At 43.6% G+C, this 17,699-nt stretch overlaps 1 protein-coding gene across 1 annotated transcript in view; it reads right to left on the bottom strand.

Annotated features, from left to right (window-relative positions):
• Window positions 1–12,149: 12,149 nt before the first annotated feature.
• Window positions 12,150–17,699, bottom strand: part of LOC147462185 (E3 ubiquitin-protein ligase RGLG5-like) — a 68,214-nt gene continuing 62,664 nt past the window's right edge. The window contains exons 2-11 of the mRNA XM_086509588.1: window positions 15,081–15,165; window positions 14,799–14,942; window positions 14,583–14,696; window positions 14,383–14,480; window positions 14,238–14,308; window positions 14,062–14,167; window positions 13,680–13,807; window positions 13,451–13,571; window positions 13,315–13,371; window positions 12,150–13,247 (exon numbers count right to left, since the gene is read on the bottom strand). Coding sequence (XP_086365714.1) covers window positions 13,164–13,247; window positions 13,315–13,371; window positions 13,451–13,571; window positions 13,680–13,807; window positions 14,062–14,167; window positions 14,238–14,308; window positions 14,383–14,480; window positions 14,583–14,696; window positions 14,799–14,942; window positions 15,081–15,165 — 1,008 coding nt within the window. The 3' untranslated portion in view covers window positions 12,150–13,163. The remainder of the gene's footprint in view (window positions 13,248–13,314; window positions 13,372–13,450; window positions 13,572–13,679; window positions 13,808–14,061; window positions 14,168–14,237; window positions 14,309–14,382; window positions 14,481–14,582; window positions 14,697–14,798; window positions 14,943–15,080; window positions 15,166–17,699) is intronic.

The following is a 17,699-nucleotide window of genomic DNA, read 5'->3' as shown; positions in this document are numbered from 1 at the left end:
CTTTGAGGCAGTGGGACCTCGGCACTCACATGCCAAGGTCAGTCAGTTGAGGAGGCCCGATGGTTCAGTTGCTTCTAAGCCCGAGGATATGCGTGCAGTTGCTACTCACTTTTATCATGAGTTACTGTCTGTTGAGTCCCAGTCAGCGTGTCAGGATGCATGCAGGGAGTAGGTTTGGGCACAGATGCCTTGTCTTGTGACTGAGGAGATGCATCAGAGGCTTGAGCTGCCACTTCAACTTGAGGAGCTGCACATGGCTCTTAGGGCCCTCCCCCGTGGTAGTTGTCCAGGTGAGGATGGACTCACTCCTAGTTTTTTCTTGGAGTACTCGGACCTGCTTGGCCCAGATCTCTGCAGTGCTTTTCAGTACATTTTTCACACAGGAGAGATGCCTGACAGTATGAGTGAGGGCCTGATCTACCTCATTCCCAAGGAGGGTGGCTCCTTGGATGAGATTCGACAATGACGCCCCATCACCATCCTCAACTCAGCCTACAAAATTCTTGCCAAGGCTCTGAGTTTGAGGATTCAGCCACTTCTGGAGAGTCTGATACATGGGACTCAGACAGGTTTTGTCAAGGAACGTAGTATCCTTGACAACATCTTTACCCTTTGGGAGGCCTCTGCCCTCGCACGGCTCCATGGTGAGGACCTCGTGATCCTTCTTCTCGATTTTGAGAAGGCATACGACAGAGTTGACTGGGACTTTCTAGAGGGAACTCTACGCAAGATGGGCTTCTCAGATGCTTGGATCGGAGGGATGTTAGCTTTGTACAGACAGGCTCATAGTCAGGTACTCTTGGCAGAAGGGAGAGGTGATCGCTTCATGCTTACACGCTCGGTCAGACAGGGCTGTCCTCTTGCCCCTTTCCTCTTTCGGTTCTATGCGGAGGCGATGAGCAGGTTTTTGGTGTCGCAGCAGGTTGGTCTACGGGGCTTAGCACTCCCTATTCAGGGAGATGAGCTACTGGACACTGAGTTTTCCGACGACTCAGCCTTGTACTTAGATGGCCATGAGGCCAACCTCCACAGGTGTGAGCAGGCTCTGGAGACCTTCTCTTGTGCATCGGGCGAACTGATCAACTGGAGAAAGACAGTGTCTTTCTCGGTTGGTAGTGCTCCTATGCCAGATTGGATGCCAGGAGAGGGTTTCAAGTGGATCCCCCCAGGGACTACAGTTCGATACTTGGGCTGTCAGGTTGGTTTGGACTTGTCTCCCGAGCAGCAGATTGCTCCCCTTCTCCTGTCTATCAGGAGAAAGTTGTTACACTGGAGCTCAGCACGACTCTCTTTGGCTGGCAGAGTAGTAGTTGCCAATCAGGTGTTGTTGGCGACTATGTGGTACATCACTTCCTACTAGATCTTCTCGAGTTCTTGTATCAGCCAGGTAGAGAGGCTGATCAGGAACTTCCTTTGGTCAGGACGTGACACTCAGATAGCCCGAGCCAAGGTAGCTTGGCAGGTCATCACTCTTCCTTATTCACAGGGAGGGCTTGGGATCATTGATCCAGCAAAGCAGAGCATAGCCCTTCTTGGGAAGTTCATCGTCAGAGGACTTCTTCCAGGTGAGGAGCACTGGAAGGAGTTCTTGCTACAGCAGCTACGTGCTAGGGTGTCTCAGGCAGGAGGCCCTTGGCAGCCTTCGACCAGATGGATCTTTACAGAGATGCGCAGAGTTGGTCTGAGCAGGAGACTGGAGGATCGCTTCGCTGTGAGTCTGCTTTGATCTTGGGAGCACTTGCGACGTGGCCTGGAGCAGAGACATCCTACATGCACGGAGGAGCGCCTACGGCAACCCCTCGTCTAGAACCCCATGGTTAGCACTCAGAGAGGCCACTTGGTTGGTAGTCGGGTTGGTAGTCGGCCTCATGTTTCCTAGGGTCCCATGGCAGCAAGTCCAACACGCTCTTTAGGTGACTGGCTAGAATTCACAGGTTTGTCAGAGAAGGCCCAGGGCCTTCACAGGACATGAGACGGGTGCAGAGCATGTGCCAGGACATCACAGAGTCAGTTCCAGTTGAGTCGCTCATGCCCCTCGAGCCAGTAGCACCCCGGTGGATGAGAGCCTTCACACGACTGGAGGTTCTCATCTCAGTCAGGGCCTGCTCAGAGGCTGTCCCAGCTCTTTTCTTCGAGCTTTAGGGTGTGGGGCGCCTTCAACGAGTTGCAGTAGAGGACCCACAGGTAGCAGAGTGCTGTTTTCAGAGGATCCGAGTAGTGGGCATCTGTGGGAGGACCGTTGTCATAGACCCTGACCCAGCAGCTCTTGAGACTGCACACTGGAGGCTGTGGGCTTGGGAGTGTTTTCCACTGGCATGAGTACAGTGGGACCCTGGTGAGTGGCTATGGAGGGATCCCTTCTCTTCTGTAGACCACCAAGAAGTCTCGTTCTTTCAGTACACTGTTCGACTGGGACGTCATATACTAGCAGCACAGAGAAAGGCCCACCCCGTTGCAACACCTCATTGGCAAGAGGAGGGGCTCACAGCTGAGTTCTTGGCAGTTTTTTGGGAGAGGTTGTGGGACTCCAGATAGCTGAGGCGAGTCACCTTGTTTCAGTGGTTGGTCGCACACAGAGCTACAGCAGTCGGAAGCTAGCTAGTGCATAGTGGTCTCTCGGCCGCCTGTGCAGCTTGTGACCACCTTGTGGAGCGTCAGCGTCACTGTCTTTGGGACTGTCCCTCAGCCCAGCAGGTGTGGCTACGAGTTCTTCGGCTCATGCCTTCTCTCTCTACGGCTCGACAGTACACTTGGGGAGCAGCGGCTTGGTCCACCCTCTCAGGACTGGCACTTCAGTTTGAGCTATCTTCCACCAGCAAGATGATAGTGATGCAGGAGGGGCGACCTACACTCCAGCCCGCTACAGAGCTTACTCCACATGAGTGGTGTAGTGAGAGAGAGGAGTGTTGGGAGCTCATCAGTGGCCTGGCACTCTGGTTCATATGGCGGGCCCGCTGCTTCCGCATCTTTGAGGCTTGCCCTGTGCCACCAGCAAAGACTGTTCGTGACTTCTGGGTAGAGCTGATCCACGCTCTCAGAGGACAGCTCAAGGGACTATAGGGCAAATCCAACCACATGCGGGAGCGCAGAGAGACTTTCCTTCGACTCTGGCGTCCTGGGCCTTTCTACTCCATGGTCCAGGGTGTACTCGGATGGCACTACCGACCACCTGTGTGGCTTTTTCCTCCCCCCATTTCTTGATTTAGCCCCATTGTACATATGCTAGTTTTTTCATTGGGAGAGTCTCCCACCATGGTTGTTGTAGCCCTCTCTTGAAGAGGTGGTTGTAGCCCTATGGGCAGTTTCAGTAACTAATAGAAGGATCTTTTTCTTGGAAAAAAAAAAAGTGTGCCTCAACTGACAGTCGTGTGGTTTGATAAGTTGCAAGAGGAAAAGGAAACAAAATTTAAAGTCGAACATAACTTGAAAAAACTAGGTCAATGTTTGGCAAGTTGGCAAACATTTGAATTTCCCAACTTGGGTGTTAGGGTAAGCTCAACTTGTGGCACCATGTGGGAAAGCCCTCTAGCCGCCTAGGAAAGAATAATTGATAACATGGCCAAATAGAAAAAGGATGAAACCCATCTAGCCAATGATTGTAAAGCACCAAGCCTATAGAGAGGCTACTTTCTCATTAATCAATTGCACTTTTACTCTTATCAATTGTATCTATACTCTCTCTCTATGCTCTTAGCTTTGGTATAACCTAACCCTAATCACCATCTCTCTAACCCTAACCCTAACACCATGGTTAAGCTAAGGCTTCACCCTCCATAGCCTAGTGCTAATCATCGATGATTAGGGAGTAAGCTTCCGCAACCACTAACTCATCAAGTGTCGCTAATTAAGCTTGGGCTTGTTCTTGGCAATACCAATGAGCCACTACCCTTTTTTATTAGCGGCATTTTAATAATCGTATTGTGTGTGTGCAATGTTCTTCATCTTATTGTGTTTATTATCATCACATTTTGCAATGGCATTGCTCTCATCACATTGTCCATTTGATTGCGGCTTGTGTATGCGACGTGTTTGTCGAGAGCTTTCTATAGAGCCCTTAAGTGCGTGATTTGCGCAAAGTTCAATGAGTGTGCAAAATCCTTTTGCTTTCAGCTTCGTTTTGAGCCCTTAAACTTTGAGATCCAATCCCATTAAGACCACCTAATCACATCCCTAACTATAGGTGTGCGTCGCATTCTTTTGTGTGTGGACACCCTGCCATATTGAGCATAAATATTACTTTTTTTTGGCAAGTTTACATACAAGGATAGCCTTGTTGGCTAGTTTACCTTGTATAAGCTATTCTTGGGGATATAGGTCGCGTGTTCAACGTCTGATTTTAGAATGAGCTTCACGGGCAGATCTGAAGTAGAGACTTAGATTCCCACGCACATGCACGCCCATCTTTCTTATGCTACCAGACGTGAAGCGGATAAGTAAATCCGCCTTTGAGCCTATTTTTGGCTCCGCCTTAGAGAGGTCCCCCTTCCCGCAGCCCAGCTTGGCTCAAGAGGCTCCACCTTGGGGTCCCTTCCCACCATCCAAGGCTCTGTTTCCCTCGAACCTCCCAAATCTTATACTATCCAATGCACAAGCCTCTGTTCTTGTGCTGCAAAATTTCAAGTTTCAGCAATTGCCCCGTTTTTCATGCTTCCAAAAGATTTGTAACTTTTTATGATATTAAAGGTTGGATCAAACACAAAGACACAAAGCATACCCCAATGGCCATGATAGAAATGTGCATGAGGACACAATACACACACATGACGTGCACCACCATTGAAATGGCACAGTTATCCATGAGGATATAGTGGTTCCAATACATGTAAGGGGACTAGACATTGCCACTAAATGTGGTAAGACCTTCCCTACAAGAAGCACACTTATGAGCACTCACATGAATGTGCTCACAAGCACACAGAAAGTGAAATGTATGTGTGTATTACATCGTTGGCCAAGATGGCCGCATCCTCAATACAATAGATCAATGAAGATAAAAAAACAAGAAGACGACAACGACATGAAGATAAAGACGACAAACAACAACAAGATAAAGACAAAGCAAAATTTGACAACGACTTTGACAAACAAATTTGTAGATTTGAAGACGGTATCAACAACACATTTGACCCTCAAACATTGGAGGCAAATACACAAAACCATTTGAAAGCACCACATTTGTATTTTTACCTACCACCTAGTTGCCTACAAATCTCTAGGGGAGGTGCACACTTTGATCCTACACCCAGTTGATAATTCTCTGGGGAGGATGTTGTGACTTTGGCTTGACACCCAGTTGACAATTTTCTGGGAGGACACTTTTTGCGTGCTACATTTGACACTCACTGAGATGATGCCCATCTACACATGAATGCAAGGAAGCTTTGTAAACCCCAAGTTTGGCTTGAGGAGGCATATGTTAGGGTAAGCCCAACTTGTGGCACCATGTGAGAAAGCCCTCTAACCACCTAGAAAAGTATAATTGATGACATGGTCCAATAGAAAAAGGATGAAACCCATCTAGCCAATGACTGTAAAGCACCAAGCCTATATAGAGGCTACTTTTTCATTAATCAATTGCATTTTGACTCTTATCAATTGTGTCTATACTCTCTCTCTCTCTCTCTCTCTCTCTCTCTCTCTCTCTCTCTCTCTCTCTATGCTCCTGGCTTTGGCATAACTTAACCCTAATCACCATCTCTCTAACGCTAATCCTAACACCATAATTAAGCTAAGGCTTCATCCTCCATAACCAAATGATAATCATCGGTGATTAGGGAGTAAGCTTTCGCAACCACTAACCCATCATTGGGTACCCTCCAAACAAAATTAAAACACAAAGAGAAAATTTTCCAATGAGCAACATGATCAATTCTTGCTAGGGACGGTCTCGAAGCGGATTAGCATATTTGCAGGCCTTATTTTCCCTGAACTCGAGTAGGGCTGAACCCATTTTGTTTGAGCCAAAATCTACAAAGATCCTTTTGCAAGCTTCGTGGATGAAAGCAAAAGAAAGTGGCAAAAAACAGGGGAGGACAATGAGTGGGTAGTTGACGACGCTTTGACAGACGCGTGGGCAATTGGCACTCGAGGAGAGGACCAAAAACCAGACGGGCTACACAGTGTGCAAGGCAAGCTTGAGAGCAACCTGGTAGGCACGCGAATATCTAAGAGAAAATTGTTTTTTTTAATATGTAGTTCATGGGCTCAGAGCGACACAGCAAGCCGATCTTGGTGGACTGGCTCAACCCAGACGATTATCTACGAGTGTTGTTGCACGTTCAATATCGGAACAAAACTAAAAAATTTAAATCAGAGAACTTGCAGTTCCAGCTTCCTACTGAGCAAAAAATAGAGATTCTTGCTAATAGAGTTAAAGTGGAGCTAGTGGGTAATGAATATAAGGAAAAAGGGAAACTTGGCCTATAGCTTTTCCCAGAGGGACAGCCTTGCACCCTTAGCCAACTTCGCAAGGTGGCACAGTCAGTGTTGAAGGCAGAGGTAAGCACTTGTGCCCTTGCGATTTGCTACAAAGCGTGGCCAACTTCTTTTTCAAAAGTTGGTGTGATAGCAACACGTCCGACCACCTTGAGAGAGAGAGAGAGAGAGAAAGTATCAAAACGCCTCCTCCATATGCTCCTGTCTGCCTCTTTCATGTCATGTCCAAATATTTCGAATTCCCTTTGTGTTTTCTCTGGGCTTAGTACCCTGGTGCTTTGTAATTTGTGAGCTATCCTAGTTTCGTGGATGAACCGACATTGTTTTCTTTCATTTTGCAAGTCCCAAACCTCAGGTTGTCCTGCTCTATTTCTTGGTTTGTTCTTTGCTATGTCTGTGTTTTTTTTTTGCGTGTGCGCTAGTTTCTTGTGCTTGTTTTCATGTGCATAGAGTGGTGTGTTTTTTGCATGGTTTGGGGTGTGTGTGTGTGTGTGTGTGTAGCTTCCAAGCAAAGGACTGCTTTATGGCGAGACATCTCTTCTTATCCATGGATCTCCAATGCATTCATTTGTGGTGATTCTAACAATATTCCAGATATGCATGACAACACCACGTGCAATTCACACATGTTGCTTGCGGAGAGGCAAGCATGGAATAATCTTCTTGCTTTTGCACGAATGCTTGATTTATAGTGTTATTTGCATCCACATGTCTCGAGATTTACTTTTCAACATGTTGCTCGTCCCTCTCATCGCGCACGTCTGGATCGTTGTTATGTGCTCAACTTACAACTATATGATGATTTTGTATGTGATATGAGGATGGATTACACCTTGGAGCTATTGGTGGATCATCACCCTGTTTTGTTGACTTTGGGCAACTCCTTTGTGATCGACCTCTTTCTCGAAAGTGTCTACTACATATCAACAATGCTTATCTTACTCATGAGACATTTCAAGATATGATTTCTAGACTTATCCCCCTCTTGCTTGCCCACATGCATCTTGATCTTGATGTTTCTTGGTATCGCTTTGTTATATGGGTGCAATATGTTTGTTCAAGATTATGGTAAACAATACATGCATCAAACTCGAGGGAATGTTGATGCTACAAAACAGGTTTGTCAATGACTACAGGTATTGGCTGGCGGTCTTTGTTTGACTCTAAAATGATAAAGTTGTTTGAAGCTCGCGTATGATCCAATATAATGACAAGCGGAAACTAGATAAATGGAAGACACGTGCTCGTCAACAGGATTTTCTGGATAAAGGTTGTGCTTTGAAACAATCTTTTAAGCATCTACATCATACGAGGGTTTCCTAGAACATTAAGCATATATTGCTTCCTTCAAGTGCTTGGGCGTCATCCAAACAAGAACTTGCCAATGCCATGGTCTCACATTATTGGCAAGTGTTTGTTGCTCCTCGTCAACCCTCTACAACAGTTCATCAAGCACGACAATTATTGCTCTCTCATGTACATTCAATCTTTTCTTCATAGGATGCACAATGCCCTGAGGAACCATTCACTGATTTTGAATTGCATTGTGTGTTACTTGCATTGGGTTGTTCGCAATCCCTTGGCTGGAATGGGCATATTGTGGAATTCTTCCTTCCTTTTGGGAGACTCTCAAAGAGCCCTTGCTTTTCATGGTGAATTCAGTATGAGAGAAACAAGATTTGCCACTATCCTAGAGAGAGGGTTTGCTTAAATTGTTGCCTGAGCAAGCACTCATTGGTAGCCAATTACTTTGATGCATGTCATTTATAAGATATTGGCTAAGTTGTTGGTGAACCAGATTAAAGATCACCTTCTTATAGAACTTCATCAAGCTCGGTACGGTTTCATTCACGTCGCCAAATCACCGACAAATTGGCTAATGTTTTGATCGGCATAGAATATGCAAAATACACGCAATAGGATGTACTTGTTATGCAAGTTGATATTGAAAAGGCTTTTGACACTGTGTAGTGGGACTACATTACGTCTTCAAGGATCCTTGAAGGTGAATTGACGAAATCTTGGCCTCTTGGTTGTTCACTTAGGGGGTGCATTGTGTATGCTTTTGACATTGTGTAGTGGGACTACATTGCTGCTACGATGCAGAGTCTTGGGTTCGGTCCTAAGTAAGCAATGTCATTTATTTCTTGTATGCTTGCAATATGTCTTAAAGGATCCTCGACGATGAAGTGACGAATCTTGGCCGGTGTTCAATTAGGCAGAGCTACCCCCTTAGTGCATTGTTGTATGTTATTGCCACTCACCCCTTGTTGATGTATTTTGATCATTTGACCTCCCATGGTCGTCTTGTAACAAACTTGGACACTCCAAGTCAAGAATCAACTGCGACAGCACCAAATAACCACGTCAAAACAATTCACAGATCACAATAGATTTGCACTTGCCCGACGGAGTTCCGTGCCTAGAGATATTGGCCCCAAAGACTGGCGCCCCTTTCGGTATTTCTTTTTATATTAATCAGATCAAAGTACAAGAGGTGGCTAGGGTTTCACTCTCAGACTCTGCGTCCAGATGCTCTAAGAAGTGAAGCCTTCTCCACATATTTAAAGGTACAAGGGATGCCCAAAAGCAGAGCTCCAAAAGCTTTTAAAATAAAAAGCATAAGAGCTCAGAAGCTCTTCTCTCTCAAGTTCTCCTTTTTTTTGTTAAAAAAAAGCATCCTCTTCAAAAGTGAAATTCGCGTCGCTCATCATTTTTTATTTTTATTTTTTATTTTTTTTTGAAAAAATTACCAAAATACCCCTCTAATTTGTGGAAATTCCCAAAATATCCCTCAAATTTCAAAAATTCCCAAAGTACCCCCATAATTTGTCATAAATTCTTAAAATGCCCTTCAAATTTTCCAAAATTCCCAAATTACCCCCGGTTGTGAGAGTAAATTTCTCCAAAAATAAAAATAAAAATTGTAGCTTTTCATAAGAAGAGTGATTGTCTACCATACATGATGCTACACTAAAATTTGAGTCGGTTATGTAGGCTTTAGATATGAATTGCTTCATTATTTTTAGACATATTTCGTTTTTTCTTTGCGAGGTAATTGGGGACAAATTACATGTAAGCACTCAAAAACCGATCTCAATTGTCAAACAAGAATAAAGATTAGAAAATCTTGAAGAATCCAACGAAAATAGATACAAGGGTATTTTGGGAATTTTTGAAATTTGAGGGGTATATTGGGAATTTCCACAAATTAGAGGGGTATTTTGGTAATTTTTCCTTTTTTTCAACCTTGACGATTTTCAAAAATTAGGGTTTTTAGCAAAAATTAGGGTTTGCAGGAATTTTAGGGTTTCTGCTGTCCGCCACGTCATCACTTTGTGACATACCCCCCTCTTGAAATCGACCGCGATTACGCCTGCAAAATCGACAAAAGCCATAAACCGTCTTAGCAGACACTGACTACTAGTACCTACGTACTAGGAACACACATACAGCACATGTACAAAATCGACAGTCACATCACACGACATCACAAGACATCACATGACATTCAACATTCATTCGGATCTTAGACCATGATTTATCAGCAATGTAGCTAGCAATCACATCTAGGTCTAATCGGGACCTCATCAATGTCCGATTGACTAACCCCTATTGCAACCATGTCTATTCGAGATCAATCAGACCAAAATGCTGCAGTCATTCGTCTATCAGTTCCTGCACTCACAAGAAGTCAAGAACAAATCAGTATCATAATCAGGAATTCCATTTCATAAAGTCATCCAGCAGAATACTGTCAGCTCTCAGTATCCCTGAAGCTCAAAGAGACATCAGTGACTTTAGTATCAAAATCAAGGCATGAAAAGTACAAAAAGAAATACCGAAAGGGACGCCAATCTTTGGGGCCAATATCTCTAGGCACGGAACTCCGCCAGGCCAATGCAAATCTATTGTGATCTGTGAATTATTTGAAGTGGTTATTTGGTGCTGTCGTGATTGATTCTTAACTTGGAGTATCCAAGTTTGTTACACGTCTTCATGGCTTGCAGTTACCCTCCGTTCAAAACCTTTTGGGCAGGCTTATGCAGATAACTCTTTGTTTATGCCTCGCAATCACCAAGTTGTTGTTCAAGCGATTATGGACGCTTTGGAGCTGTATGTACTGACAGATCTTGCAATCAATTTTCACAAATCGATTCTTTTGTCGCTTAATACTTGTGATTGACATGATCTGATGTGGTGAGGTGAGATTGTTCCTCAGAATGTGCTTGCCAAGTATTTCGGGTATCCAATTGGATAGAACGTCACTCACACTCAAAAAATGGATTGGGTTTTGCAACGCTTGAATGTCAAATTGCATTACTGGACATTATCCACAAGGCCATTGCATGTTGGCCTGCAAATCAGTCAAAGTGTCTTGATGACTCACATTCACTTCTACATGTCATTGTTACATTGCCCTCATCATTGTCTCACTTCTCTTATGTCGGCTATTTTGTCTCACTTGTGGCGAACCCATGCTCACAGAAAAGGCGAGTAGGTGTTTACGTGTATGTGTTTTTTTTTTGCATGCATTTGATGTCGATGAGAAAACTTTGCAATCCTAAGCGCTTTTGTTACAAACTTGGACACCCCAAGTCAAGATTCTACCGCGACACAACATAGATTCACTTCAAAACAGTTCACAATTCACAATTAGGTTGACACGGCGAGGCGTAGTTTCGTGCCTAGAAGTATTGGCCCCAAAGACTAGCGCCCCTTTTGGTATTTCTTTTTGTATTAATCTGTGTTCAAAGTACAAGCGAGTGGGTAGGTGCTCACTCTTAGACTTAACGTCCAAATGCTCTGAGAAGTGAAGCCTTGCCCATTAATTTATAGATACAAGGAATGCCCCAAAAGCACTTAAACTTAAAAGCTTCTCAAATTAAAGCAACTGTCCCAAAAGCTGTTATAATCAACCAGCACCAATTCAGAAAATCCGCACGCAGTGCCACGTCAACAGCTCCGCAAATCTCAAAAAATCTGTACGGAAAGTCACGTCAACCTGTCAACGCAATATGCGGGGGTTCCCGTTTTGTGCCACGTATCAGCCCTTTTCGGGTGTATCCGAGGTTAGCCACGTCACCATTTTGTGACATACCCCCCTCTTGAAAGCATTGTAATCACCCTCGATTACGCCAGCAAAATAGACAGAGGCCATAATCTGTCTTAGCATTAGCAGACACTGACTGTTAGTACCGACGCATTAGGCACAACACATCTAGCACATGTACCAATCGACATGACATCACAGGATATCACTTGACATCACAGAAGATCACATGACAAATCACATTCAAATTCATTCCAAATCTCAGACTATGATTAATCGACAACGTATTTAGCAATCGCATATAGATCCATTCGGGACCTCACGCATGCCCGATTAACTAATCCATATTGCAATCATGTCTATAGAGATTTATGAGACCGAAATGGTGCAATCATTTCGTCTTTCAGTTCTGTCAGATTCTTCACGAGAACCCATGTGTAATATGGGATTCTTTATGGCTTTATGCCTTGTAAGACAGAGTGATGAAGACGGGAGCGTGCCCGCTGTGCGATGTATGAAGGGTGGGAGTGGCTAATAAGTCCAAGGTCGGGGCACGAAGATTCTTTCCCAAAAGTTGTGCGCACTGCAAAAAGGATCAGATCCTCCATAGGAGAAGAATCTTTATGTGCTATGATACCACTGTAACAAACTTGAACACCCATAGTCAAGATTCTACCACGACACAGTAGAGATTCACTTCAAAAGAGTTCACAATTCACAATTAGGTCGACACAGCCCGACGTAGTTCTGTGCCTAGAGGTATTGGCCCCAAAGACTCGTGCCCCTTTCGGTATTTCTTTTTGTATTAATATGTGTTCAAAGTATAAGAGAGTGGGTAGGTGCTCACTCTCAGACTGATATGGGGTACTTGGATTTTACTTCCACATTGATTTCTACTTGGAAAAATGTTACAATTCATTTATAATGGCACGGTCGACAAGAGTGGGAAGAGAATTTGCTTTGCTTGGAGAGTCTTCATTAGAGTCGGGCATTCTCTCTTACTTTGGTTGACCGTTCACCTCATGAGGCATACTTTCTCTCTTGTCGTGGCCTTCGCGTAGTTGATGGTGTGGTTGATGAGGTGGGCTACATTTTCCAATTTCCCCTTGCCACTCCCCGTTTTGGATTGGGTATGCATTACCGTCAACTCTAGAGAGAGCTTCAACACATGCTGGTTGACTTTTTACCCATTCCGCCTTTGGTTGATGGTAGCCGCATGTCTAATTGGAATTTCCGGGACACACCTTTTGAGGCCATTTCTGCCAGTCAAGTTTATGTTGTTCTTCTTATGTCTTATGTTTTTCGTCCGCAAACCAGAACCCATTCTTGAAAAAGTAATAGAGTTTTCCTGCTAACGCCGAGTATTTTAAACATTATGCACCCTGTTTGATACAAGTTGCCTACCAAAAGGAAAAAAAAATCCCTTGTAGAGCATCACATATTAAACTTTAAAGTGTTCTATGTTACGTCAGCAACTTGGGGAGACTGAAAATCTGGGAAAAAATAGCTGTCAGTATATCATCTGTCCGCCATTGCAATCAAATGTCAACTGCCTATTTTGGATCTTGAAAACATGAACTTACAAAACTTTGGTTGACAGAATTACCATCTATGGCTGTTATTGCAATCAAGTTACTTGCACTCACTCTGCACCTAAATGGGTTAGACACTTCGCTCAACCAAACAATCTCAATCTTGTCGTTATCTGTATTCTGCAAATTGGACATCTTTGCAATTGGGATGCACACTCTCTGCAAGTCTGCATGCTCTTATGTGAGGAATTCAGCACAAGTAAAGAAGTCAAAGACATAGCAACACACACATACCTTATGACCACACTGAAATGCCATATTCTTGGGTTCTTGAAGGCATACAGGACATACCTGCACAAAGGCAAGCAGTTCCAATATTAGATTTCTGCAGTCCCTTCACACATGAACGCAAAGTACATCTTATACGCACATCACTTGCATCTGGAATGCTCCTTTCATCCATTGTCCCTGATGCCACACTTGAACTCCTGTTTGGAACACCATGGGGAGGCTGACAAACATGACCTTTTGTTTCCCTTCCAGTCTTTTGGCTGCAAGAGAAACTTACAATTTCATCCTAGCCAAAAATAACACTGCCAATGCCACAAGCCAGAAAAATTCTCTTGCCAATGCCAAACAGCCAAAAGTTCTCTCCTTACTTCAAAATTCCCAGTTCAATGGCTGCTTTGTACTGTGATGGGATCTCCATGAGTGCCGCCAATGCAAATGCAGCCTCTTTTTGAGGTGGAGGCAAGTTTTTTGTCATAAGGTTAGTGAAATTCACGAACTGCAACCACAACACAAACAAAATAATTCAATGGCAAGCATTTTTAACCAGCAATCACATAGTTTAGAAAACTGATTACATACTTCCTCTGATTCCACTCTTATATGCACTATGTATTGATGAGAATTGACTAGAGCTTGCCCAATTCTTCTAGGAGCTAAAAATTAACATCTCACTTTCGAATGCTCACAGGATGCTTGCAGAGGAGAGATCTATCTTGGTCATGATAAAGAAAGGTTGGATATTTCTGTTACCTGGAAATTATCGAACATTCGATGTGGAATTCTGTCATCAAACTGCTTCATGGTGTCCCAAGGACCATCACCAACACCCACCAACACGATCGATAATGCATATCCACTACGGTCAAGCGCGATCAATAAATATCTAGTAGGTCATAGTGTGTACAAAAACTTCCAACAAGCCACACCTCGCCTCCACAATAGCATCTATGGTCCCCTGCTCTTGTGGACTTAATCCGCTATTCACACTGTGTGTAACCTGCAGAGAAAGTGGTTCAAGTATTACATCTGGCAAAGCATCACTGGATTTGTGACCGCAATAATCATAACAACCTGCCCATCTGCTATTATGAGGAGGACATGATACTGGCCTCCACTTTGTTCAACTATGTCCATCCCTACTTTAATAATTGGTGCAAATGAAGTTGGACCTGAATATTCTCAGCAGAAGAGTTGTCTCAAAGTGGGTGCAAAATTTGTCTGATTGCAAAACACAACTGCCAAGGTATCAAAAACAACTGAACAGTTCAAACCTGAAAGATGGAGGTGTGGAACTATCTCTTTGTAACGTGTCAAAACCTCTTCAAAACCATGACAAGGCTGCCCATTTGCATGAAAGCTAAATACCGAGTGGTCACCTGTGGTTGCTGCAATGCAAAGCCCAACCTAAATCCAATCTCAACAGTTCCAAAACAACTTAGCCTCGAGAGCTGTTAGAAGCTGTTAGGAAATATAGTATGTGTACAAACCATCCCCAAAGCCAAAGCAGGGAATCAAATTGTCATCGTCAAAAGCAGACATGGTCCTTCCCAGTATTTCTATAGACTGTTCATATGGATTTGGTCTTATATTGCTGATAGTATGCAGACTTTGCCCATTGAATGACTGCCTGCCTGCAGCAACATTGTTAAAATTCATTTATGCTTTGCCATGTGCTAATGATCCTGTTTTCTTAGCAAGCTCAGTCATTGAAATTTTACAAATTCTAATACTTGACATAATAACAATTTTCTTAATATCTGGCAAAATACCTGTCCATTCATTACTTTTGGTAAAATCAATGCCAACAATCAAGTTCGACGATTCAAGACCAGCCCCTCTTAAGGCGTCTGTTACCTGCAGCAATTGAATGAAATGGATCAAAATACTCTCTCTCTCTCTCTCTCTCTCTCTCTCTCTCTCTCTCTCTCTCTCTCTCTCTCTCTCATCTCAAAAAAGAAAAGGGGCTGTATTCCTGTGTACATATGTCTCAAACTGGTGACGTGGCATGGCCCTGGACAAGTGGGGCAGCAGACCCGGACACTCTCACTGGCTAGACAGGCCCGAAAAACGCGGAAGACAGGCTGACGTGGCAGTCCGGAATTTCCGGTGCAAAATGCGGAGGGAGGCTGACGTGGCAGAGCGAACGGATTTCCGCTTTTTACGCTAATGCTGTACGGATTTTCCTGCTTTAGCGCTGGCTGAGATTTACTGGCAGCTTTTGGGGATAAATTGCTTTATTTTCAGAAGCTTTTGGATTACTGCTTTTGGGGCTCTACTTTTGGGCATCCCTTGTAACTTATAAATAAGTAGGCAGGGCCCTCACTTCTCAGAGCATCTCGACGTAGAGTCTGAGAGTCAGAACCCTCCCACTGTCTTGTACTTTGAACACAGATTAATACAAAAAGAAATACCGAAATGGGCGCCAGTCTTTGGGGCCAATATCTCTAGGCACAGAACTCCGCCAGGCAATGTCGAATCAATTGTGAATTGTGAACTATTTTGAAGTGAATCTCTGCTATGTTCACAGTAGAATCTGACTCGGAGTGTCCAAGTTTGTTATAGTGGTATCAAAGCGCGGCCGATTTCTCTTCTACTTGGAATCCCTTTTTCGCAACACTCAAGGATTTCAACAAAGAACGGTCGACTTTCTCTGCATCTGGGGATGCGGGAAGAGATCACGAAGAAGATTCTCACGAAGAGTACAGCCCACCTCGTGTTGGGTCTAAAGGCCCTCTTATAGCCTCTCTTACTCATTTATTCATTCTTTTATACTTGGGTGTGTTCACACCCAAATGCCATTTAAATGGTCATAAGTTTGTACCCTTACATAATAATAAAACATAGGGCTTTTAGTTGTGTGCCCAAGAAACACACTAAGAAATCGTACGATCTCCTCTCTCCCTCTCTCTGCAACAGTGCTCACGCTCACTCTCTCTCTCTCTGCTCGTGGGCTCTTCTACACCCATCGCTAGCCCCTTTCTCACTTCAAACTGGTATCAGAGCCAAGTTCCCTACTCCCGCGCGCATTCCCTCGCGAGAAATCTTCATTTTCTCTCTCTTGTGCAGTTTTCTCTCTCTAAAAACAGCAAGCACAGGTGTCTTCTCTCTCCTCCCCAGACTCAAGGAAGACAATACCTTAGCCCACAAGTGCTTATATGCTGAAAACAGGTTGAAAACAGGTCATTTCGGGCTGTTTCTCTTCAAAAACAGGTTTTTTCTGTTAATTACAGCAAGCACAAGTGTTACAGGTACATTTGGGACACTTTGGGCAACACCAATCCACCCGGAGAATTGGGAGTTTTGCCCTATTTGCTGAAATTTCAGTAAATTTCAGCAAGTTGTCACTTTAAACTTAGGGGTTTTGCACATTAGTGCAAGATTATTCAAGTCTACGCGTACAGGTGTAATTACAGGAAAAATTCTCAAGAATTCGAGTTGAGAAATTTAGGGCTTTTGCTGATTTTTCAGAAATTTCAGCAAATTGTGCAGTAACTTTTGGGGCTTTTGCAAATGTGATACAATTATGGACATTTTGTGTCATATATTGCAATTTGTGGTACAATTGAGCAGAGTTTGAGACCTCTCTCACATATACAGGAGGTTTATGTGACAAAAAACACATGTATTTACTTGTGGATGTTTCCCATTGAGTCTATGTATTGCTGAAAATACATTTTGCAGCAGCTTTTACCTCAGTTGCAGGTTTGAGGTTGTTGCAAATGCACTTTGGTTTTACTGCTGAAGTAGGAACATTCATGCACAGGGTGTATGCTTCATGTGTGTGCTGAAATTTCAGTATTTACTACTGAAATTTCTCTCTTTTACTGTTGTACACTTTGGATAAAGTGTTTGTAGCCCATTGTTACGTTTCCTTGCACTTCTTTAGTGTTCTCTGAGCCTGCAAGAGGCTAAAATTGCAACTTGTAGCCTGCTGTTATAAAATTATAGCAGTGAATTTTTTGTTTATTTTGCTCGAAATGGCTTCCAATGCATCTACAAGTAGCAGTGAGTCAAAGTCTTTGATGGAAATCAAAAGATTTGATGGCACTCGCTTTGATTTGTGGAAGGAAAGAATGCAAGGCATTCTATTCCTTAAGGATTGAGAAGATGCATTGCTCGCAGCAAAACCTGAAAACTTGTCAGATGCAGATTGGGCAAAGCTGAACAAAAAGGCTATTGCTTATATCAAAATGGTTCTATTAGATGATGTGCTTACTGATATTAAGCGTCTTGACACTGCACATGCTATTTGGCAGAAGTTGACTAGTTTGTATGAGAATAAAACTCTTGTGAATCAAGTTCATCTCATGCGGAAACTTGTAAACATCGAATTGGATGAGGCAAAGCCTGCATCTGAGCATTTGAATGCGTTTACAGGTGTTTTGAGG

The sequence above is a fragment of the Adiantum capillus-veneris genome, chromosome 3, assembly GCF_014529385.1.
Source record: "Adiantum capillus-veneris isolate H3 chromosome 3, ASM1452938v2, whole genome shotgun sequence".
Classification (NCBI taxonomy): Eukaryota; Viridiplantae; Streptophyta; class Polypodiopsida; order Polypodiales; family Pteridaceae; genus Adiantum; species Adiantum capillus-veneris.
Note: the sequence above shows the minus strand (reverse complement) of the source record. Positions and strands in the feature narration are given on the sequence as shown.